A 24,793-nucleotide genomic window follows, 5' to 3' on the forward strand; every position below is an offset into this window, starting at 1 on the left:
CTTGTTGTTTCATAACTTTTTAAAAGTCAGCACCTCCTTTTTAAAACCTAATGAAAACTGTGGACCTATCTATAAAAATGCCTATACATCCTAAATTTACATATAATGTGGCAGTGTCCAAGAGCCATCCTTGAACCATAGGGTAACAACCCTCTGATCTAATCCCTGCCTCTTTCTTTCTCTCTTTCTTCCTTTCTTTCCTTCTTTCTTTCTTTCTGTCCTGTGGTACTGGGGATGGAACCCAGGGACCTTCTACCTCTGGGCTATACTCCCAGAGACCTATTTTTTTTTTATATTTTTATTTGGAAACAGGGTCTCACTAAGGTGCAGAGAGCCTCACTAAGTAGCCGAGGCAGGCTTCAACCCTCCATGATCCTCCTGTCTCAGCCTCCCAAAGTACTGGGATTATAAGCATGTGCCACCACGCCTGGCTCCCAATTTTTTATTCTTTATTTTGAAACAGGGTCTCACTGAGTTGCAAAGGGCCTCACTAAGTAGCTAAGGCTGGTCATAAACCTGGATCCTCCTGTCTCAGCCTCCCAAATGCTGGAATTACAGGAGTGCACCACGACACCTGGCTGCCCCTTGCTTTATTGCTGCCGAGGCACTCCAGAGCTACCTGGATTCTATATAAGGTTTCCCTCATGGTCTCTACCCTCTTCCTGTCCTGGTTTCTGCCTCCCAGGAAGCACAGAGCATTTGAGGGCTGTTCCTGCCCTTGCACAGCCTTCCCCGGCTCTCTGAACACACCTTGGTTTTAACTCCCAGTAAGTTATGTTACTTGGAGCTTCTCCGTCCCAGGGCAAGAGCTCTTGTAAGGCAGCATCTGTGCCTTAGCATCTTCAGGGTCTCAGCTACAGGAGTTTCCCAACAGATGTTCTGAAGAATGTGAGGGAAGATGAAGAGAGACGAGAATCCCCAAAGGCAGGGTCTCCGCAGCAGACAGGTGTAAGTACCTTTTGTGTGAGACACCATCCAGCTCTGCCTGAGTCATCGCTGGCTGTTACTGGGTCTGAGAAAGTGGCAGAGTGAGTTGCCCCAGATTATTCTTTATCTGAAGGAGACAGAAGGCGGGAGAGACATGTCCCTCTTCTTTCTTATCCTCCAAGTCCAAGAGTTCCCTCCCCACCCATCCCAGTGACTGAATTATCTCATGCATAAAAAGCTGTTTCCCCTTGAGGGAGAGTCTACCAGCAGAATAAAGAGGGTTGTAAGCCCAAGGAAACCTCCCAAGCCATAATATGTATTTTCTTCCTTCTCATTAAATCCAGCAAACAGTTCTTATTTGCAAGTGCAAAAAAGAACAAATTCAAAGAAGAAGCAAAATCACCCATAGTCCCATAAGTCAGGAGAAAACACTTTAAATAACCTTTCTACTATTTTTAGCTATTTTATGCTGCAGTTAAGATCATGCTATATATGTAATTTTGTATGCCAGATTATTATTTTTTACTTGTAGCATGAACATTATTCCTCCATGAAATCATTTCTAATAGCTACATAATGGTTCTCTACATATAGATGTCATTATTCACTTAACCAGATACTTCTTTTGAATGTTTTTGGTTGTTTCTAAATTGTTTGTTATTGTAGAATCACCCTGTATATCTCTACCCATAACATTTTCTAACATATTAGACTGCGTTTGTTTTTATTTATTTTTCCCCCGGAGATTCTCAGAAGTGTAGTCACTAGGCCAAAGGTTGTACAGCATTGTTTGTTTTTAATTTTTTTACTTTTTGGCTTTTTATCAGGGGTCATATTTGCACTTGCTTTCCAAGAGGGTAAGGGGTACATCATTTCTCCCCAGTGGTGAATATAGGTCCCCTGGAGAGGTGCTTGCATCCCTGCCTGCCTCCCAGCCACCTCTCCTCTCTGCTATCTGGCCTGACCCTCTCAGTCCCAGCCTGCACCCACACAGGGCTTCCCCTCCAGGACAGACTCGCATCTTCGTTCCCCCGGTTCTTGGCTATCTGCCTCCTGCATGTCCATCCACTCCCAGTTCTCTGTGCTTGCCACGGGGTCTATTTCTTGTCTCGGGAAGAACACACAGAAAAGACATTCTTCTAATAACTAATTAATGTGCTATGATCTCTGCCTGAAATAACTTCCCTGGCCTAAGGCCCGGCAACCCAGAGTAATAAAATAAACAATAAATGGGCTGGCGGCTGCTCTCTCCAACACAGAGTGCCTCTCTGGAGCACAGTAGCTCTGTGTCCCTCCAGCCCTGGCAGCCTTTCCTCCTGCCTTCGCTCTTTTCTCCCTTCGCTGTTTCTCTGGCCAGTGTGCAGCCTCAAGCCCTCCTTCCTTGGGCCAGTTGGCCCCCTGGCCATCCACTCTTGCCCACTGTCTGTGGCTCCTCTGTCTGGGATAGTGAAGGTGAACAGAGGCAGCTGCAGGGGCTGAGAAAGCCTGATGCTCCCATGGGCAGCAAGGAAGGCCTCCTGGACTGTGGCTGGGCTGAAGTAGGGACCTGCGGGCCTTCTCTAGTGCCTCTTAGACCCCGAGGCCTGAGCCTGTGGTAGGGCTGCTGGAGTGAGAAGTGCCTGTTCCCCTGGCCCTGTCTACGTCCCACGCTTCTTCAGGGACTCTGCACCCTTCCCCAGAGGGGACTGACTCAGCATTTGTCGGTGGCTGCTCCATCTCTCATGACCCCCCCAGAGCATCCCGCCCAGGGATGCTCTGAGATTTACAGTGTCACCACCCTGAGAAAGATGGCCATGTGGGAAGCCAAAGTGTTAAGAGAAAGAGGACCACCACCCCAGAGTGACCCCCTGACCTCTTCCTAACCCATCCTGCCAGCTACAGTCCCTGTGCATCCCGTCCCCTTCCACCTCCTGAGGTCAGTGGATGACTTGGTATCATCAGGCTGCTGAGCTGCTGGTCTGAAAGTGGGGCGAGGTAAAAATCTGCCTGCTCCTCCAAAGTTCTATTTGTTACTCCAGGGAACAGAAGGCCCTCGGCCATGGGAACTGTGTGTGCCTCCTTCAGGCCCAGCTTAGGATCTGCCTTGAATGTCAGGATCTGCATCCCATTCCTCCTGGCCATGGGACAGAGGCCCTGGAGCCCAGACCAGGCCAGCAGAACCCAGGCTCTGCTACTTCCTAGCCAGGAGACCGAATTAAGAAGCCTAAACCCAGGCCACCTTCCTTTGCTGACCGTCAGTTCCCTTATCTATTTAGTGCAAATAATAGTAGCTACCTGGCAGGGTTACTATTGAGATTAGGCGGGGACAGAGCCAATTTGACACCATTACATCCCAGGTACCGTGCTTGGAGCTTTATCATTCCCTCCCTTCTTTCTGGCTTGACCTGCTAGCAGGAGACCTGGAGGCTGACCCCCAGGAGTGGAGGCAGCCCCTCTCCAGCACTGCCACAGTTGGTATGAAAGGGAAGGGGATCCTGCCTCTGCATAGCTCTGAGGACTGCAGAAGGAGCATGATGCTGAGCTCTGGACAGAGCCTGGAGTGCCGGGTTGGCTGGCCCATTGCAGGTGGGGCCGGGCAAGGGGAGGCTGGACCATCTGGCCACTAAATTTCCCATCATGCTGGGATTGCTTCTTCCTGTGGCTGAGGGTCAGTGGCAGGTGCTCTAGGAAACACTGAGCCAACTCATCTCAACTTGGCCATCAAAAGTCTCCCATCCTCTGCCTTGCTTTGTGGCTGAGGGGTCTGTGCAGTCTCCCTGAGATCCTGTGGGCTTGACAGAGCAGGTACTGTTATCCTGATCTCTATATGGCTTAGGGACAAGATGCCGATATATAACACGGCTACCTATAACACAGGCAGAAAGTGATGTGAGCTTTTAGAGTGTACCTAAAAGATACAAAGTAAAAGCTGTGCGACTTCTAAGGAAGAGTAAGGACACTGGGTTTGGATGTGAGGTAGTCATGAATCAGATAAGGCTTCATGGGAGGAGACTTTTTAACTGGGTTTGGAGATGAGGCAGGAGTATGCTAAATACCTACAGGCAACCCCGAGATATTAATTATCTCTAATTATTGTCTGTGCCAATGTGGGAGAATGTCAGGTGTAGCCCTTGCTTTTCCCAAACTATTGGATATTACATTTAAAAAGAAAACAGACCTACTTTCTAACATGTAGTTAGAAACCAAGTATTTTCCCCATTTTATAAGCAAGGGAGACCAAGCTTGCTGGGCTTTCAGGTGACCTGTCCAAGGTCATGTTGGTGATGGAGTAACTGCCTAAGAGGGTGTGTTCTTCAATTGAGCTGGAGCGCCTCAGCCGTCACCAAGCCTCTAAGAGCAGGGTTTACGAACCCCAGCCCCTGGGCTTGGTTTCAGCAGCAACCCAAAGTCTGGGTGCCAGTGTTGCAGAGATGGGTACTGGGAAGTCAGGCTGGTTAAGATTCTTGGTTCCAGCTGGGCATGATGGTGCACACCCGTCATCCCAATACTTGAGAAACTGAGACAAGAAGATTGCAAGTTCAAGGCCAGCCTCAGCAACTTAGCAAGGTCCTCAGCCACCTAGTGAGACCCTGTTTCAAAACAAAAAAATAAAAAGAGTTGGGAGTGTAACTCAGAGATAGAATGCCTCTGGGTTTCATCTCACACACACACACACACACACACACACACACACACGATTCTTGGCTCCTTACCTTGGGTACTTAGGTCACCAGGAAAACAGGCCACACACTTAGATTGCCAGCCAAGCAGGGCACAAAAGATGAGGAAAGTATTACGAAATAATTTACATAAGAAAAATATGAAGAAAAGCAGTGCTCACAGGAAAATTCAGAATGGCATTGGACTTCCCCACACCTATTTTATGGTTCACATCTATTTATTTTGCATTAAGATGGTAAGGGCACCCAAATCTTTCCAGCTCTTAGAACCTCCAAGTATGTTCACTTGGCCCTGAACTCGGGTGCTTTATACCTCAACCTACTCGATCCCGAAGCTGAAATACTGGGCGACTGTGCTTTGCCACCAAGCCGGGCTGATCACGGGGAATGATACAGGTAAAGGCCCTGGCGCAGTGCCAGCCGAGGCTTAGCCCGTCTGTTCCTTCCTGTTCTGCATGTCCCCGTCTCAGCTGATCCCACCCAGGCTCGAATTAACTTTGCTTTTTTTACACTGCTGTGAGAATGTTTTCACCCGGCAACAGAAGCGATCTGTCTCTCTTCCCATAAAGAAGCGGTGCCTGAGATTCCTCAATAGATTTTCCTTTCTGGACACAGTGGTTGCTTTGTTTGAGGGGCACCCAGTGCTGCAAGCCATGCCCAAATGTCCCTGAGAATTTACCCAGCTCCAGTCTCTCTCTGCCTGGCCCGACTGTGGCCCCGGGACTTGTTCAGGCCTCCCTCTGTGTGCTTCTCTGTGTGTGCTCAGCAAGTTTTGGGTCACATGAGCTAAGCAGGACGGGAGGGCCCGGCCCACGCTCTTTGCTTGGCCACCTCGGGTGGTGGCTCCACGACTTCCCAGGAAGCCGTCCTGTTAGTCTGGGCAGCTTTGCCCTTTGTTCAGCTGCTGAGCACGCTGCGTCCCTCCGGGATGGAATTTGAGACGCCTGTGTAAGGAAGATCCCTCTTCACCGCGGCTTGGCCCTGTTCTTTCTGGATGCTTTTAAGGTGGCCTCGGAATGGTTCTTTTTACCCTGTTCTATTTCAGCTGTCCCTGGAACTTTCAATGACCACCCCCCCACCCCAGACACCCCTGCTAGCAGTCCACACTTGCCAGATCCCTGCATGGCACTTCTCATCCAAGCAGTCTTTCCTAAGTCATGGCAGTAATTCTCATGGGGAATCTAGCTCCTTTGTCTCTAAGGCAGAGCCTGTTAGATTCTGCTGGCCTGAGGCCTGCGTTGGTCACCTGATGGCAACAGCTTTTGCGAGTCACACCGCATCACTAAGCTGAGCTGTGCACCCAGGGGCTGATGTTTTTGGAGACTAGTGCGTGCTGGGGTTTGCAGGCCCCAGAGCCTGGCCCCGGGCAGCATCTTACCAAACCGTAATCTTTCATAGCTTTTCTAGCCCCATTCCGTAATCTAGCTCCTTGTGGAACTCAGCCCTTTTGGCCTGTCTCCAGAGATGGCTGCATTTCCTGTCCAAAGGGAGGCCTAAGGTAAGAAAGGAGACAGCAGTCAGGAGCATGAATTCTCCAATCCAAGTGCCAGGTTCAAATCCTAGGGCTGTCCCGACTGATGCATGCCCTGGGGCAAATTGTTCAACTCTTGCCTTCTTCTCCTTAATGGAGGATAATCTAGGTGCCAGGTACTGGTTAAGGCTTAACATCAGTATCTGATTTAATCCTCAGAAGTAAGGTGGGGTTCCTTAATAGGCCTGTCTGATGAGGAGGATCATAGCACTCACATCAGAGTTGATGTGAAGATGAAATGATAAATCCAGTTTAAGAGCGATGCCTGAACATTGCAGGTGCCCAAGAAGTCTAAAGCATTTTCCCTCTGTGGCAAATGGAGGTACTGAGTTTCACAGCATGAAAGTACCTTCTGAAGCGCATACCCCTCATGCTTAGAGGACTCAGGGCAGCTGGCCCCAGGCCACAGAGATTCCCTGCCTCTCCCAGGAGACCCCAGAGAAATCAGGAAGCGCTGTCCACAGGGCAGCTGGTGTGCTGTATTCTCATCCCAGCCCGGTGCCAGCTCTCAACCTGACCTTCTGACCGCAGGAAATCCTGCCTTCACACCCTGATTGTTGGGCCGGGATCCTGAAGGGACAAGGGACTTCCCAAGGCAACTGAAACCCTCCCGCCCAGGATCTAGGGCAGCTTCCCAGGCAGCAGAGCTGCAGGCTCGGAGCACATCAACAGCTTCCTGGCGGCAGCCACAGCACCTCCCCAGGCTCCTTGGGGAGAGAGCGCTTAGCAACCCAACTTAAACTGCTATGGAACCAGAGGGGCAGGTGCAGCTCCAAATGCTTCCTGAAGGCACAAGTAGCATGTTGAGGACAGAGAGGAAAGCCAGCAAGCCTCCCTAGCTCCAGCCCAGGATGCCAGGGAGGCCCACCTGCTTGGGAGCACGGTTAGCTCTCCGCAGTGCTTTTTTCTGGGTAGAAGATAATTGAAGGATTTGGTGTTAGACTGAGAGGGTTTGAGGTTGCTGCTCTATGGCTGGCTGTTTAACTGTGAGAAAGCCATGTAACCCTCTGGCTTTCCTCAGTTCCTACGTTCGAGGCTACAGGGAAGACTGACTGATGGAGATAATGTTGTGAAAGCGTTCTGGATACTGTCTAGCATACAAAAATGTTATTGGATGTCAGTAGTTATTATCAGGAAAACAAAAGAGTTGGGATAGAGCAGGTTACCAAAGCTCATCGCGTGTTTCAATCAGCTTTTCTGAAAAGTCACAGTTGCTAGGGCTGTGCTCCCGGCCAAACAAGTAGAAGAACCTCTGGGTTGGGCCGGCACCATCTGCTAATACTTGTGAGAGTCTTAACGCTCAGCCAGGGCTGAGAAGCGTGAAGCAGGAGACTATTTACAAGTTAACAGTCTCCAACTTGACATCTCTCCTGAGGGCTCCGTGCTCCTCCCTCCTAGCATGTGTGCTGGTCCTTAAGCTTGTAACAAGGAGGAAGGTCCTCAGCGCTCCTGGGGCTCACCCCATTGAGTGAGTTTCTTGTCCTTTAGCTCCTGTCCTTCAAGACATTGGAAGATGCTCCTTGGCCTCTCCTCGGCCAGTCCCGCCTTCAGGCAGTTCTAGGCTCCGACCTTGAGTCCAGCCTCTTGCTCTCTGTGCTCAAAGCTGTCCTGCGTGCCCAGGGGACTCCTCTGCCCTCCTTAGAAGTCACAGTGTGCCACTACTCTTGGCCTCTGGGGAGGGGGTCTGTAGAAAATGGCAGATGCCCTTGGGCTCTCAACCCCCAGGCCTGGAGACCAACAGGATGCACCTGCAAAGTCAAGCCCCAGCCAGAAGCTCAAGGGACAGCTAGCTCATCACCATCCCCAGTCCTCTTTGCAGTGCCCATCACCAAGGAGCAGGAGAGGCATGGGGGTGAGTGGCTGCAGTCAGGGCCATCCAGAAAGGTATCTCCAACCCCGGAGTAGCGGCTCAGGAATGTAGACTTGCAGAGCTGAAGGAACCCGGGAGATCACCTTGCCTGATCTTCTAATGCTGCAGACAGAGAGGGCCAGAGAGGGCAGGGGCCAGCCCGAGGTCCCGTGATGGGTGAGTGGGACTGGTTTTTGCACTTCACCACCTCCTGAACCACACTAGGGTGCAGAAAGAGGATGGGCTGAAAAAACATCCCATAAAAATGAGCAAATGCTTTTCTTTATGGGGATAATGTGTGAACTCCTCAACCATCATTTTTTTCCATCTAAGTAATGGAAATTGTTAAAAGTTAGTAAAATTTTCACTAAAAAAGGCTTGTAATCTATACAATGGAATTCCACATTGTTATTATGAGAAACAATGTAGATCTGTGCTGCTCTCTCCAAACACATGGAGCATAACAAGAAACATGTGCATTGATAGTATCTGCATAATCATGGCCGGATGTGTAAATCCCTGCCTCTGCCCAGCAAAGCATTCTTTATGGCAACCCAGTGTGCACTTGTGGAGATGCAATAGGAAAGCACTGGTATATAAAAGATAAATTTCGGCACCCCTCTAGGTAAAGCAGGAGAAAAACCAAGCATTTTAAAGCACAGTTATAATCTCCATCCAGGAATCCCACCATACACCATAATATTGGTAACACAACGCTCTGATGCCTCAGGGCTAAAGGGAGAGGGTCTGTCTTGTGCCAAGTACTAAACAGGCATTTTGAATATAGTCGGTTTTTTTTTTTTTTTTTTTTTTTTTTTTTTTTTTTTTGCTTTACTAGAGATGGAACCCAGGGGCATTCCTCCTCCGAGGTACACCCTCAGCCCTATTTTTTTTTTATCCTTTTTTTTGAAACAGGATCTCACTGAGTTGCAAAGGGCCTCACTAAGTAGTAGCTGATGCTGTCCGCGAACCGTGATACTTCTATCTCAGCCTCCCAAATGCTGGGATTACAAGCATGCACCGCCATGACCAGCTTAGTCTCATTCTTGGCAATATGAATTAAATGGTTAATGACAGAAAATACAGAAAATGAATGCTGTGCAGTCTGCTTCTATGTTTAAAATTTTAATCCTCTAAGCATTTGGGAAGCTGAGACTGGAGGATCGCGGTTCGCGGCCAGCCTCAGCTGCTTAGTGAGGCACTCCTTAACTTAGTGAGACCCTGTTTCAAAGTAAAGAATAAAAAATAGGGCAGGGGGTGTAGCTCAGATGTCGAATGCCCCTAGGATCCATCCCCAGATCTGCAAAATAATAATAATAATAATAATAATAATAATAATAATAATAAATCCTCTAGGTGTAAGTGTGTGTGAACACCTAATACATATCACACGTGTGCATGGGAAGGCTTCCCAGAAGGATGCAGGATGCAAGATACAGATACTAGAAAGTGGGACCAGAAATCTAGAATGGGATGGAGATTCACTTTGCATAGTTTACTCATCACACATCTTTTATATCAGACAGAAGCTAATTTTAGACTGAATAACTAAACTAGCCAGATGCATAAATAATAACCAGCATTATCTGTGGATGCTCTAACTATCCCTTTGTGCGGTAATTTCAGCAAGTTGCCCCTCAGCTGTGAAGTCCGCCGTACTTTGCGTAGGAGTTGGTTTCAACCTGTGCTTTACCTTTGAGCTCCAACCTTGTTTCCCCCACCCACTACTGACTCAGGGAGGGAAAAGGACCAGTAAGAACAGAGGATGTTTGGGGTTTGGCTGTCCTTCCACATCCTCTGCAAAGTTTTGTGGGGATTCATGAAATCTCTTTGCTCCAGACCTGCCTCTCTCCTGTGACTTGAGGATGGTCAGCTGTGCAGTAACCACAGTGTGATCTAACAGCAGAATCCCTGCATTATGACTGCTCCTTTCCTCCAGGTACCTGCTGGAACAAGATTTCCCAGGCATGAGGATCGGGCCTGAGCCAACCACAGACTCCTTCATCGCGGTGATGCAGGGGGACGTGGAGGGGATCATCCCTGGGAACGCCCTGGTGGTGGATCCTAAGAAGCCCTTCAGGAAGCTCAATGCCTTTGGCAATGCCTTCTTGAACAGGTGAGTGTGGAGGGGCACGCCTCCCTTGGGGTGCTCTCGCTGCTTCTTGGAGTATGGGAGGTGAAAGGACAGGGGCACAGGGTCTTGGGAGGCTCGGTGGCGTTCCATAAGAGTCTCTTGATTGTCCCTTGCTTGCTGGGAATATAACTGAGACCACAACAGGGCGTGGGGTCTGCAAATGCTGGGCTGAGTCCTCCTGGTCAAGGAGCAGGTAAGGGCACAAAAATGACTTAGAGACCACCTTCTCCTCACCTGCCTCTACCTCCATTAAAAGTGGAGAAGGATACTGTGTCTTTCCCAGTATTTTCCTATACCGTGGCTGAGACTTGTACCCGACTGGAAGAGCACAGAAGAAGGTTCTTTCTTGTTTGTGGAGATTACCTTTTAACTGGTGGAAAGAACACTGATCTTATGGAGAAGCCTTAGGTTTGAGCACTGACTGTCCTCACGCCCTGCATGACCTTGGACAGGTCACCTCCTCTCCCCTGGGACAAGTTCAGGCCTGCGGACACCAAGGTCATCATGAGGCTTTGAGTAGAGAGAGCGCCAGGGAGAGCTTGGCAAACTAATCTGGGCCTTCATGCTGTTATTCTGCTTAACTAACTAGGGGTGGACTGACCCCCGATCACACTAGTAATACCCATAAATCTAATTTCACATGTGCACTGCATTTAATAATTTTAATAATGAAATAATTTTAATAACTAAAAATAATTTTAATAACTAGATAATTTTAATAACTAATATTAATGAGTTTAATAACTAAAATTATTAAATAAGTTCTATTAAATATTTTTTGTTAATTAGAGGTATTTACAGTATGAATAAAAAATATGGGTTTTAATACAGGTAGCTTCCCATCCTGGCTTTCATTATAGATCCTGAACCAGTTCCTAAACTTCTTTAACTCTAACTTTTCCCATTTGTAAAATAGGATAATAGTAAAATCTTCTCTCAGGGAGTTAAAGGAAAGTAAAATGAGATAATGAACAGAAAGTGCTGAGTGTCCAGCACATAGTAACCAGAGAGAAGTTTGTGGCAGTATTATGACGATGCGTTTCTTTTATTTGACTTTCTAATTATTCACTGAGGGAAACGGGCATTTGCTGTTGCCATTATTCTGTTGCAGGAGTTGAGGCTCATTGTCCAGAGGACTGTCAGCTTCGCTTAGCCTGAGTAATATTTTTTATAAAAGCATGAACTTGTTTCTGGCCTTTCTTATAGCAACATGGAGTCAGTAGCACTTGAGGCAGGAGCCGCCAGGGGGCCACATGAGTCCTGTGGAACTGTGAGTCAGCAGGTGTGCTCCCAAGCAGGGATGAGAGGAAGGGGCGTGTTGAGAAATCATGGGGGGCTGGCCTGGCAGGTCAGGGGCCTCCTCGGGAGGTTGACTTGGTCCATACAGAGAAGGAAGCTTGAATCGGTATAGTAAGATTGAGGTGGCGGATGTCCTGGAATGTCTTGGATACCTGGAGCTGACTGTGGAGATCCCAGCCTGGAGTGAAGGAGAAGGCTCGCACCCAGGATGCCGAGACACAGAAATGGATGGGAGCAGGACAGGCTAATTGAAAAGAAAAAGTCAACAAGAGTGAACTAAGGCAGGGACATCTGGGAAGGGGCGGTGAGTTTGACTTGGGGCACGTTGAGTTTGTAGTGCTAATCGAGAGTGAGCCAAGGAGCATCATCCAGCTACAGACCACGTGAGAGGAGAGAAAATCTGGGGCATGAAGAGGTGATTGAAATCATCGGAAGGGTGCAGGGTTAGTGGGTAGCCTGTTCCGGGGTCATTGTATTTATAATGGTAATGGTAATGTAACAGCATGCCATCTACTATAACAAAACGTAAGTCATCACCATGGTACACCAGGTGCCTTCCTGAGAGCATTTACCATTAATCAAACCAGCAGGTCTTGCGTGGTTAGAAACGTATGGAATCTAGGAAGTGGGTGTGAGATGGGATGGGACAAAGACGCTTAGCCTCTTTCAATATTTTTGTCTTCATCTATAAAATGTCAAAATGCAAGCTGTGAATTCTCTGTGCTCCAGTCTCTTCCCGCAAAAGTTATATAAGTAAAATCAGAGAGAGAGAGAGAGAGAGAGAGAGAGAGAGAGAGAGAGAGAGAGAGAGGCAGACAGAGACGGACAGAGACAGAGACAATATATAAAGTAGTTCCTGTGCTTACCATTAGGGAATGGAATTTAAAAGGCAGAAGGAAGGCTGGAGGGAGACCTCTGTATTTCATTTTATGCTCTGTCGAACTGACTTTTGCGATAAATATATCGTTTAAGATAAATCGTGCAGAGAATACATATACATATATAAATGAATGTATCATAAAAAGAGTAACATGAACATGTAAGGTGATGTTGTTCAGGGATCTGGACTCTCCTTGTATCTTTGATTTCAGTTAGAATGTTTAGCCTGAGGAAGTAGGCAGGCAGGTCCAGGTAGCCTGAGGGCCGTGCAAGCCTGGGTTGGACAAGCAGATGGAGAAGAACCTCCCGGAACTGTACTGAGAGCTGCTCCCCGTGGGGTAGACACCTCGCTGAGGGGCGGAACCCAGGGATCTTTTCAGTAGACACAGGGCCCCACTGTATCAGCCGAAGGTCTAGCCCAGTAGACACAGGCATGAAGCGGGTCAGTGATAACTCAGGTGGAGGCGGGTAGGGGGATAACAGTGCTGAGCTGCTTTGGCAGAAAAGATGGCATTTGATATGGGCATCCAATGATGGGTATGATGGTGAGAGAACATGGAAAGGTTAACAGAAGGACAGTCCAGGCAGAGAAAACTAAGGAGCGGAAGAAACACAAGCAGGGAGTAATAAAAGCACGTGGCCTGGCTCGGGACCTGTGACCAGAGCAGGTGGCATCGATGGTTCTAGCATTTTCCCCGGGAGCACTCACCACCGTGATGATGGCGGGTGAGTGGCCTGGGGGTGTCCGGGCAGGTCCCTTGGAAGGACAGCAGGGAACAGGGAGCTCTCTCCCATCTGCCGCCAGTTTGGCTGCAGCCAGAGACCTCAGGCCTCCTCCTTCAAGCCTGTGTCCACATCCACGCCCTGCTCCTCTGAATAAGGCCAGACTGCCATCCTAGAGTGGAGTCTGGCAGCTGGGTAGCCCTTCAGATGCCCAGATAAGTGTTCCTGGGTGGCAGTAGTGTGACCATCCTTCAAGGCCAGCCCTGATGCCACCTCTTTCAGGAGTCCCCACCCCCACCCCGGAAGCCACCTGTCTGCCTTAGATGTTCATGGATTTTGAGGTGCCGGTCCCATTGCACTCGGGACTGTGGTTGCCTGTGAGTGAGCCTCCTAACCTTCACAGGCTCTGCTCCTTGAGGCAGGGGTCCAAATCTGGGCATCTCAGTGTCCCCAGCAGCGGGGGATCCCCAAGGTGTAGCTCCCCAGGCCCAGCGCCAGCACCAGAGTCTGGTTTGATGCCTGCCAAGCTTACAACCCTCTGCCTGGCGACATCTTCATACCATCTCGCACAGAGAACTTACAAATGAGATTACACACAGAATGCATGGTGACTGCCACTGGGGACTGGGACAGAAGGAGGATCAGCATGTTCTGACTCTATGCAGAAGTTCCTCCTGCCCCGTTATGAACAGGAGGCAGGGAGGGGCCTTCTGATTGGCCATCTAAGAGAGTGGGCCATGCTAAGCAAGGTGGGAGGTGGCTGACCAAGGACCATTTAAAGACTTGGGGCCACATGAATCAGCCAGGGCTTCTGTCCCTGTGAAGTAGCCCTATGACAAGCAGCATTTCACTGAAACAGGATATGAAGACACAGAGAACTGGAGCTCGGCCCTGGGTCAGCTGTCGGCCACACCCTGTCCAGCAGGCCGAGAGGCTGGAGCCTTCAGCCCATGGTTGTGGCTCACCTGGGACAGACAGGCGACTGGACTTCTGCAGCTGAGCCTGGGGAGGTGCATGAGCGATTCACTGAGGCCTTCCTCTTGCTGTGCAGGTTTGTGTGTGCCCAGCTGCCCAACGCCGTGCTGGAGAGCATCAGCGTCATCGACACGCCGGGGATCCTCTCTGGGGAGAAGCAGAGGATCAGCCGAGGTAAGCGAGAGGTCTGGTGGGATTGGCTCTGGGCTCCGTGGTACTTTCTGATATAGTCTGGTACATTCAGAAGAAAAGCACCTGGCCTCACTGTCCCTTGCTGGGCCAGTATTCCTACCCTTCTGGGGCTATTTTACACGGAGCAGTCCTAGAGAGGGCCCGAGGATGAGTTTGGTCCCATGGAGCTCAGTAGACAGTCGGCCTCAGCCTTCTCCTTTGTAAAACGGAGCATCAGTATCTGCCTTACTCATTCTCCAAGGATTTCTTCACCCTGCTGGCTTCTCAAGTTGCTGCAGTCCCTGCCCAACTCACATCTCTACAGGGAAGATAAATGCATGTCGGGAAGTTCAGCTCAGCTAGAAGGCCAGAGCCGGACAGCATGCTCCCGCTGGAGGAGGAGGGGTCCGCATGATAAAGCACTTTCAAAACTGTTTACTCCAGATAAGGGGTTAATTAAGGGAGGTCGCCGGCACCATGGGTGGGAGACAGAAGGCTGGAGCCGACTAAGCGGGTTCTGTGCCCGCCTCTGCCCGTTCCTAATACACTCACCTTGGTTTCTTTATTTGCACTCTAGTTGAAATGTCTTGTAGGGTTGTTTGAGGATGAAAAGAAATAATAGCGTTTAAAAGGCCTTCTTCCTGGCACATAGCAGACGTCCCGTGGACCCGGGGTGTTCTAGATCATCATCATCGGCCTTTTCTAGCTCCAAGATGCGAGGCTGAGGTTGTAGAAAGCTAAGCACAACTGCTTCGGGCTCGCCACCCCCAGACTCCCGCCACGCTTGCTGTGTGCCCTGGGGAGCCCCCTGCCTTTTCTGTGCCATGTGTTGTATCTCTGGCAAGAAAATTAGATGAGCTCTGTCCACCCTAGTACTGGAGCTGGGAGCTGGGACTGGGGCCAAGTCAGCACTTAGAAATCAGCCTCTGGGAAGAGCTGACAGCTTTCTCCGGGAAGTGGCCAGTCTCTCCTCTGGTGACATCAGCCTCCCAGTGGCGTGGGCCTCAGCCCTCTGTGCTCCACGGCACTGGCTGGAGCAGACACAGGTCTGTCCTATCCATGACTGGGCCACTGTAGCGAGGCCCAGAAACCCTCCTCCCAAGGCATGGCCTGCCCAGGCCTAAGGAGGAAAGTCACGGGGTGATGGGCAAGTGATCCTGTGGCCGATTAGTCAGTGAGGCCCGGCGATGCTGGCCTTGGCCCAGGCCTGGCCGCCCACCCAGCACTCCTGTGACGAGTCGCCGTGGCTTCCTCTCTGAAGACAGCAGCTCTCTGCTGATGAAAGCAGGTGTGAAGCTGGGCTCAGACTCTGCTCTGCATGCAGAGGAAGACAGGAGGGGAGCCCTCCACTGCAGCCTGTTGGAGGTCCTGTTAACCCCAGCTGGTCCTGGAGGGGATGCAGAGAATCCTGAGCAGGAACGCCACGCCCATTCTCAGGAGGAGAAGCCTGGGAAGCAGAGGGGAAGGAAGTAGCTGAGTCAGGAGGGGATGAGGGAATCAGTGTTCACAGTTCCTGTAATCAGGGGCCTCTGAGCCCCGGACTTCATGAAGGGGGCTGGGGGCTTGGGTCCCCTGCCCCCTTATTCTAGGCTATGTGGTAGAAGTGAGGGGAGCAGGTCTGAAGCTATAGAACCCTGGCCCTGGAAAGAGAGAGGCATCTCCTGAGTCCTAATTCCTGCCATCTTGCCAGTTGTGAGCACCTGGCTCCAGTCCAGGGCCCTGGGGAGGGTTGGCTCCGGTGGTCTCTGTCCCGCCTCCTAACTACCCCCACCCCCAGGTAGGTCATCTGGGCTGGTCCTAAGTTTAGTCTAGAGGGGACTTACTGTTTCACAGGGCCACCCACTGTGTCCCCTCAGGGAAGCCAGGGAGAGCCAACACCTCTCAAGTCAGTGCACCTGCAAGGGCCCCTAGCCTGACAGGTGGGGCCAGAGAGGACCCAGCCTCTGGAGTTCCCAAGGACACCACAGCAGGGGTGGATCTCAACTAGGAGTAATGACATGGTGTTAGGTCCACAGACCGTCATGGAAACACAGTCAGCTCTGGGTCTAGATTATAGCAAACTCCCTCCTTCCCGCCTCACCTGCCACCCGAGGCCTCCCACTCTACAAGCCCAGGTTAGTCTCTGTGAATGGCCGCCCTCCTCACAGCCATCCCCTGCACAGCTGTGCAGTGGCTTGGCAGCCCTGCCCCCAGGGCCTCCTGGCTCCTGTCCCACCACACTCCTGTCCTGTTCTACTTTCTCTGCTGCCTTTGTCTGTGGCCCTCAGTAAACTGAGGCTGCCCTACGTAAACTGGGCTTTGATGTTCTTGTGTCGTCACCCCCCACCTGCAAGGGCTGAGCGCAGGCCCCGCCCACCTGGAGAAGCAGCGGCCTCGTGAGTGGCTGTGCACAGCCTGTTCTCTGCACTCGGATTCAGGCTGCAAAGGCACTGCTGGCGAAGGCAAGAGCTAGAGGTGGGCTGGGGGCACTGCATCGCCGGCTGGGGGCAGAGCTGGTCTCAGCACCCTGTGGGGGCCACAGAGTCAAGGGCAGGGCATCAGACACCCTCAGTTATTGGGGCTCCCTGGGGTGTAGAGCCCCTCTCATCCTTCCTCACAGGCAGCCACACTTTGTCCTGACTCTCCCAAAAAGCAGATTTGGTGCTTCTTCCTGTCCTCTGGTCTAGGGCAGGGCCCTATGGATAGTCTACAGACTGTGCCCCTGATGAGAGGTGCTTAGAGCCTCCAGTCCACCCTCCAATCCTCAGCTTCTCACTAGCAAGGGGCATCGGCATCAAGCCAGCGTGGAGGCCCAGAGGGGCTTCATTAGATGGCCTCGCTGGACGACCAGGGCTCTCAAAGGCCCCCAGGGCCCCAGGCTTCATGCAGAGGAAGTCTTAGGAGGCCCCTGGCTAAGTGCCGGCCCTGCTCAGTGTGCAGCCCCTTAGCTTGGGCCTGGGGTGGAGCATGTATCTTGTAGGGGGAGCCAAATCCTAGAGCTGCAGGCCAGCTCGTCTCTGGATGAAGGGGTATGCGGGTGGGCAGGAGAGATGGGCAGGGGGGCAGTTCCTGGAAGTGACCGGATGTGCCCGGCCCGGGCTCATTACTGGGAAGAAGCAAGGATGCAGCAGAAGTGGGAGGGCTCCGGAAGGCTGTGTGTCCTCACTCGGGAACCAAGTTTCCTGGCTACTTCTCAGCTAGAAAGCCCCACCAGCCCCACCCTGGGAAAGCTGCCTGGGAGCTTTGCAGGCTCCTCCCACACCACCATCCTGTGCAGGTGAGCTCAGCAGGCCCACGCGGATCACTCACATGCCAGGTCCCTTGTCAGGAGAGGGAACCCCGGGATCCCCACTCCCGGTCCAGTGACCTTTCAGCCTGTTCTCATCACCTGCCCTGGAAGAAGGTGGCGGATAAGAAGGAGGCAAACATCTCATCTTCGAGTTTCCTCTGGGGATGTCGGGGTCCTCGCAGCCTCACATCCTGGCCAACCCCTGGCACCCTCGCTGGAGCCGGGCAGGCACTGAGGGGCCCTAGAGTTCCCCAGACGACGTGCTAGAGCATACATGCCAGTGTGGGCGTCCACATGCCTGGGCAGAGCTCCGAGCCCTGACATCCTTCAAAGGCCTGGCTAGCTGAAACCTGTGGCCGTCTGGAGGCCTGTGACTCCTCGTCTCCTCAGGCCACTCTGTGGCCACTCCTGAGAGGCCTCGGTGTGCCATTTATTCCCCTTGTCAGCTGAACCCTTCCTGCGTGTTGGATGGATGCCTTTTCAGTTCTCTTTTGCCAGAATGTCTCTAAATCCTGACAAGAGTTTGGAGGAAGGATGGGGCTTGTCACATGCCCACTGCAAGTCCGTGCCTGGTTGGAGGGTGGGCTCAGCGCTCTAAGCTCCAGGCTCACCAGGGCTATGAGCTGAGAAAATGTGGACCTGGGTTCCAGGCCCACGTTTGCCACCGCCCTGCTGTGTGAGCTTCGGGAAGCCCCTAACCTCTCGGTGCCCCCTCCTTCCCCTGTGGGGCGTGTGCGATCTGCTTGCCTCCTGGCACAGGAAGAGTTACAAGGATCTGATAAGGCCAGTTGTGCTGCTAAGAATGCAGAGAAGGTGCCTCACCATCTCAGGCCCTGAAGCAAGCCGCTGGGGACTTGCTTACTGGGTTTGTCTCATCAATTTCCTCCTGCCTGGCATTACTTAGAAAGGCTTCCTTTGCCATCCTCTGGAGCCTGGGGCGGGAGCCACAGATCCCTGCAGGCTGCCCGGTCTCCAGCCCGGAGCCTGTCTACCAGGTCCACTGCAGCCAGCGGCCTGCCAGGAGGAATTGCAGGAAGCGCAGCCTGGTGCTCAAGGAGTGCAGGGGCCCAGGAGTGGAGCCGAGAGGGGCTGGTCCGGTCCCAGGCAGCGCCGTTCACCCAAAAGTCAGGGCCGTCTCCAGGCCTGGCCCACTGCTCCCTACTGCCAGCGTCATTTCCACCGAAGTCCTCATTCAGCTAGTCATGTCTCATACAGTTAAGAAGACTGAGGTTCCGGCTGGCCCAAGGCCACACAGAAAATAGGCGGGAGCTAATCCCATGTCCCTCTGGGTCTGCTCCACTCCTGGACATGCACATGCATCAGGGCTGTGGAAGAAACTGAATACCCACCCAGAGGTCCCGCAGCTCTGGGTTAGCTGGAGCAGGGTGGCGTGCTCCCAAGGGACCCGGGAGTCCTGGCTTCACTCTGGCGGCCGGCGCAGCCACACCTGGGAGAAAGCTTCTAACATTATTTGATAGCCGCTTGGCAGCAAAAGTGGGAGGATGAGCAGGAGGCCTCTGTGCTTACACAGTTGTATAAAGGGCTGCTGAGGGCTGTCTGCCTGTCTCCCACAGGAGCAGACCTCTCATAGGCATGGCCCTGATGGCTTTTCCCACCATGTGGACAGATGCATCCTGTCTCATCTCCATCCCACTAGACTCTCCGTCCTCCCTCCTCCAGCCTTAGAAGAAGCGGGTTGTGAACCAAGAAAGCTCAGAGATCATCCAGCCCCGTTCCCTAGATTGAGAACAAAGAGATCAAGGGTCAGAGAGGAGAAGCTGCCTGCCCGGGGACACACTGCCAGCTAATGGCTGAGCAGAAACTAGAGGTGGGCTCACCCAGCCCAGTGCTCCGCTGGTGCTCCATTTGGAGCACATCTCATCTCATGGAAACTGGCCCGTAGAAGTAGCTCTTCATGAAGGGGCGGGGCAAAAAGAAGAGCTAAGGGCACAACTGAACAGTTTGGACCCCTCACCCTCTGCCCTCCTCCATTTCCTTGCCAGGGAAGGGTCCAACGTGGCTGCTTCTGCAGTTTTGAGAACCTAAGTCCATGTACACGCCAGCATCAAGGGATGAAATCTGCCGGGCAGGCAGGAGGGGACAGTGGCAGGCTGTCCGTGGTCACTCCACATGGCTCTGCTGCTACTGATTAAATCCATACCAGCGTGGCTTGGGGAATTGGTGTCCGTGGAATGCACAGACCTCTGAGCCTCGCTGCCCTTGCCCCCTGCTAGGAACACGAAGCTGTGACTGTTTCAGGGAGGGGTCTGGGCAGGGGGATCATTTCTGGTTTTCTGAGCCCTCTGGCTCTCCACCTACAGACCTGAGTGACCACCTTTGGGAGGTGAGCTGCCCTACTGTGGGCTGAGCGAAAGGGAAGCTAGGAGCTGGCTGGAACCGGCCCTGGCACGCATGGCAGGAGAGGGGAACAGGCACAGCCCACCTGGAGTGGGAGGGCAGGGCTTGAGGAGGCCCCTCGCCAGCTGTGTGACCCCCTCCTCTTTTCTGAGCCTCAGCTGTCCCTCTGGAGGTGAGGATGCTGCCCCTCAAGCTGTCTACCTCAGAGTGATGTGAGCAGAAAGTCAGGTCATGGCAGGCGCCTGGAGAACTGGGGATCCTGCATGCCAGCTGCATCCCAACTAGCAGGGTACTGTGGCCAAGTCGCTGACCCTGGAAGAGCGATGTGCCCATCTCTTAGGTGGGACTGATAATGCCCCGCCTCCCTCAGGGCAGAGCTGACCGAGGAGCACTTTTCTAGAAGGAAAAGACTGAGTTGTTAGCTAGACCAGGCTTCAGCTCACATGGGTAGGAGTCTTCCCTGGGCTGGCACTTGCTCTTCCCCTCTCCGGGCCTCAGTTGCCCTCAATTTAATTTTTAACTATTTTTTTTTTGAGGTACTGGGGATTGAACCCAGTGGCATGCTACCTCCAAGAGACACCCCCAGCCCTATTTTTTTTCTTTATTTTTCAAACAGGATCTCACTAAGTGGCAGAGGGCCTCACTAAGTAGCTAAGGCTGGCCACGAACCTGCGATCCTCCTGTCTCAGCCTCCCAAGTACTGGTGTTACAAGCATGTGTCACCACGCCCAGCTAGTTCCCCTCATTTTAAACCAGGGAGTTGGACGCTTGCTGTCTAAGCTCCTCCAGGCCTATTGGGTCTGCACCACCGGGATGAGGAGAGGGCAGCCCTGAGTTGACAGCTTGGAGAAAGTCACCTGGGAACAACAGTGGTGGGAAACACCTCATCCACCAAGGGCGGAGGAGGAGCAGGCAGCGTGGGGCATCAAAGGAGGGCTGCCATGTCCCTTGGTTGGTTAGGATTCTCTTACAGCATGAGGAAGCACTGAAAGGCTCCTCTGGGGAGTTAAGGCAGCAGGCTATCCTCCCACGAATCCTCGCTCCAGATAATGCTTTAACACACCCTGAACATGTTCCTGGATGTTTGAAAGATGCCATGGGTGGGAAATACCTCTAAACCCAGCCTACCCCGTCCACCCTCCTCCCTCCCTGTCTAAGCACGTGGCTTAGTCTGAAAGGGCAGCCTTGCCAGCCAGTGACCTTGCACAGGTTCCTTTACCTCCTGGTGGCTCTGGTTACTCATCTGAGAAATGGGGCTAATATTAATTTCTACCTCATAGGGTCATTGTGAAGATTAAGGAGGTACTCATTATAAAGTGCTCAGAGCCATGCCTAGAATGCTATACAAGCATTAGCTGTTATTACTGTTGTTGACCTGCTGGATGAGAAACTTGGAGGTGGGCTTTGGCCACCTGAGTTTTAATAAGCCCTGCAGGGGATGCTGAGGAGGCTGCAGCTGAGCACCCCTCTTACAGACTGTCAGAGCTCCCCAAGCCTGACTTGGTCACAAAGCAGTTGCCAAGTGCCAAAGTCTTGCCTGACCTCTGGCCTCCTCTATGAGGCAACCAGGAACCAGTGGCTTGGTTTCTTGTATACTAACGGCAGAATTTTGGGTCCCAAGGTGTATCCCCCCATAATCCTTGTGAACATGGGATCCAGGTTAGTGGTCAATCCAGAACTCAAGGAGGGGCTCCTGTCTAGTGGCAGAGGTGTGGCATGGGGGAGTGGCTGAAGGGGACCTGGGAGCCCTGCTCAGCCTGGGATGGGAAAGCCTGACACTGCCATTCCATCAAGGGCTGTGGAACTTTGAATAAGTCACTTGGCCCCTCTGCCCCCCTTCGTCTGTCATCCTCCTTCTATGGAATAGAGGCACAGAGAACAAAGGCCTTCTTCCAGCTCTAAGTGTCATTCAACATATAGACTTGGAAAACTCACTGAATCCCAGTACCTGCCCCGATTTGCCAAATCGAGGGACAGGCCTTTGGGAAGAAGGAAAAAGAAATTTATTGACTTGCTAGCAAACTGGAGAAGTGTTCGTAACCAAACCCCAGATTCTCCCTGAAACAAAGGGATCAAGTCCCTTTTAAGAGTTAGCTCTTCAACGTCACGCTGGTGTCTTATCAGAAGGAGCACAATTAATTTCTAAATCACCCTGGAGTCAGCTCAGAGCCACAGGCCAGGGTCATGGTGGTGTGCTTATCAAAAGGGACACAATTCATGTTTAAGTCTTCCTTGAGTCGGTTCTTACATCCACAGTGATGTGCCCCTCCATCACTAAAGGGATAGAAACATGCTATTTGTGGGCAGGGGGTGAAGGAGAGGGGGAGAGATGGCAGCTTTGACACCGGTCACCTGTTAGCTGCCAGGGTCAGGAGCAGGCCCGCCCCCGTTACACTCCCCACTGTCACTGTCTACCTTTCATAGCTACGGAATGGGCATCCAGAGGGATGCTTAGGATGAAACGTTTTACCCATTGTTGCCATTTTACCTCCTGGACTCTAGGGCCTTGGTTTACAAAAAGAAAACGCAGCAGAGGAGTAATTGGAAAGACACATATGCAAGGGCAATCCTAACTACGATGGTTACAGCCACTTGGAAGAGTGCTGTGCATTTCATCCAAGGATGATCGTGGAAGGAAGAGTCAGTCTCTGCTTTTTCTTCTTAGGGAGGCCCGGATGCTGTTTTTCTCTTTAACCCTTTGCTTCCCATTTCTTATTACCTACCCAGAACCTAACTCCTCATTTTTCCCCTCTGATAAGGCAGCTAGTTTAACAGCCATTAGGGAATCGGATCGATGACTACTTCCTGCAGACAGAGGGGGCAGTAGGACTGTGGCAGTTAAGGTCCCAACAGAGATGGGCAGTGTAGGGAACCATGGAAATAGGTTTCCTTCTGGGTGTTTCCAGATCCATTATCATCTGTAACTTGATCGTGTAACCCCTCCCAGACCCACAGCTCCTCACCACAGAGCAGAGCAAGTACCCCGAGGCCTCTGGATCCAGCTGGACATGAAGCAGCTCAGTGCTAGGTCACCACAGTGCAGCAGCCAGAGACCTGGTCACAGCCTAAGAAACCCTTTGTGGATTTAAGTGTTGGGAATCTGGGCTGCAGCTGATGAGAATAGAAAGAAGCATGCCGGGAGCCTGAGTGGGAACAAGTCACGTGCTTTCGTAACAAGAACTCACATTTCTTCCCGACCAGTGATGGGCATGGTCTGAGCCATTATCAGTAACTTAGGTTCTTTATTTTGTTGTTTGGGTTTTTTTTTTTTTAAAGAATTCCTGTGTCTTTATTCAAATTCGGTTTCGAGAGTTTCTTTTTCAGCAAGGCCCCTGGCTACTGAATTCAATAAGCAAGAATTGGAAAGCTGGATAATAACTGTGCTTTATGGAAGAGTGAGGTTTATAAGCATATCTAGCATTTACTGAGCATCTCTTAAGTGCTGGGTTCTGTATCTATTCAATCCTTGTCATTATTAAGTGGGCATTATATTGCACCCACATTTTTAGAACAAAAGACGCTAAGGGACGTTGAGTAACTTACTGAAAGCCAAACATTAAGGTGTGGAGGAGCCAGGACCTGATCTCAGATCTGACTCCTGAGACCAGGTTTTCGCTGCCGCTTTTGGCCGCCTCTCCAGCCCAGGCCCCTCAGGCCCCTCCGCTGACCGTCTCTCTCTCTCTCTCTCTGCCGGCAGGGTATGACTTTGCGGCTGTCCTGGAGTGGTTCGCGGAGCGGGTGGACCGCATCATCCTGCTCTTCGACGCCCACAAGCTGGACATCTCTGACGAATTCTCGGAGGTCATCAAGGCCCTCAAGAACCACGAGGACAAGATGCGAGTGGTGCTGAACAAGGCCGACCAGATCGAGACGCAGCAGCTGATGCGGGTGTACGGAGCCCTCATGTGGTCGCTGGGGAAGATCGTGAACACCCCGGAAGTGATCCGGGTCTACATCGGCTCCTTCTGGTCCCACCCGCTGCTCATCCCTGACAACCGGAAGCTCTTTGAGGCTGAGGAACAGGACCTGTTCAGGGACATCCAGTCTCTGCCGCGCAACGCCGCCCTGCGCAAACTTAATGACCTCATCAAGAGAGCCAGGCTGGCCAAGGTGAGGCTACCCCTGGGGAGGTGACAGCATGGGCAGGGACACAAGTTTGGAGCCAGCTGCAGGAGCTCAGGGCTGTTGCCTGCAACATCTGGGAGCAAGAGTGCAGTGGCCACCGCCTCAGCCCTGGAGACAGCAAAGGGCGGTGGCTGTGGTTGAGGCTCTGGGTCAGATAGCCAGGTGGAGCACGGCTCTGCTCTTTACCACCAGGGTAACCCACAGCCCCAGCCAGGCCTCTCAGCTCTCGGCGCCTCTTTCCACATCTGTAAAAGGAAAAGGTCATTGAGGATGGAGTGGAACAGAGAACACAGGGCCCTCAGCACATGCCCGGGGCCTTAAGAGCTCAGCAGAGTGCTGGGGTCAGTGCCTTCAGCAGCAGCAGTGCTGTTCCTGTCCCCACTGCTGCCCTGACCTACATTTCCCCACACTCTCACCTCGCCTAGTGTACAGTGAGGGTGGGGGAGAAATGGCTTCAGGGGCAGGAGCTGGGGGCGGGGGGGTCTTGGGAGGAGGCAGAGTGCCTAAGGTCTTGATGCCAAGGCTGCCCTCCCGCCCTATTTCTCAGGTCCACGCCTACATCATCAGCTCTCTGAAGAAGGAGATGCCTTCAGTGTTTGGGAAGGACAACAAGAAGAAGGAGTTGGTGAACAACCTGGCGGAGATTTACGGCCGGATCGAGCGGGAGCACCAGATCTCGCCTGGGGATTTTCCCAACCTGAAGAGGATGCAGGTAGCCAGGGTCGGCGGCTCTAGGACAAGGGACAGGGTCGCAGGGGCTGGTAGCCAGAGCATGGAGGAGCCTGCCCTCCGGGGTCCTGGAGGACACTCAGCCCAGCATCAGAAGGATGGGAGGTGGCCCTGGGCTTGCCCTTCCTGATGGAGTCTCTGCCCAACAAGTGCTGTATCTGAGCCT

General features: G+C 52.1%; 1 protein-coding gene across 1 annotated transcript in view; it reads left to right on the top strand.

Annotated features, from left to right (window-relative positions):
* The window catches only part of EHD3 (EH domain containing 3), a gene marked incomplete at both ends in the record, with an annotated part of 30,575 nt that overhangs the window by 1,871 nt on the left and 3,911 nt on the right, over positions 1 to 24,793 (top strand). The window contains 4 exons of the mRNA XM_080711753.1: positions 9,906 to 10,082; positions 14,053 to 14,150; positions 23,471 to 23,883; positions 24,446 to 24,610. Of these exons, the coding sequence (XP_080567879.1) occupies positions 9,906 to 10,082; positions 14,053 to 14,150; positions 23,471 to 23,883; positions 24,446 to 24,610 (853 nt within the window). The remainder of the gene's footprint in view (positions 1 to 9,905; positions 10,083 to 14,052; positions 14,151 to 23,470; positions 23,884 to 24,445; positions 24,611 to 24,793) is intronic.

This window comes from Muscardinus avellanarius, assembly GCF_963383645.1.
Source record: "Muscardinus avellanarius genome assembly, chromosome: 15".
Lineage (NCBI taxonomy): Eukaryota > Metazoa > Chordata > Mammalia > Rodentia > Gliridae > Muscardinus > Muscardinus avellanarius.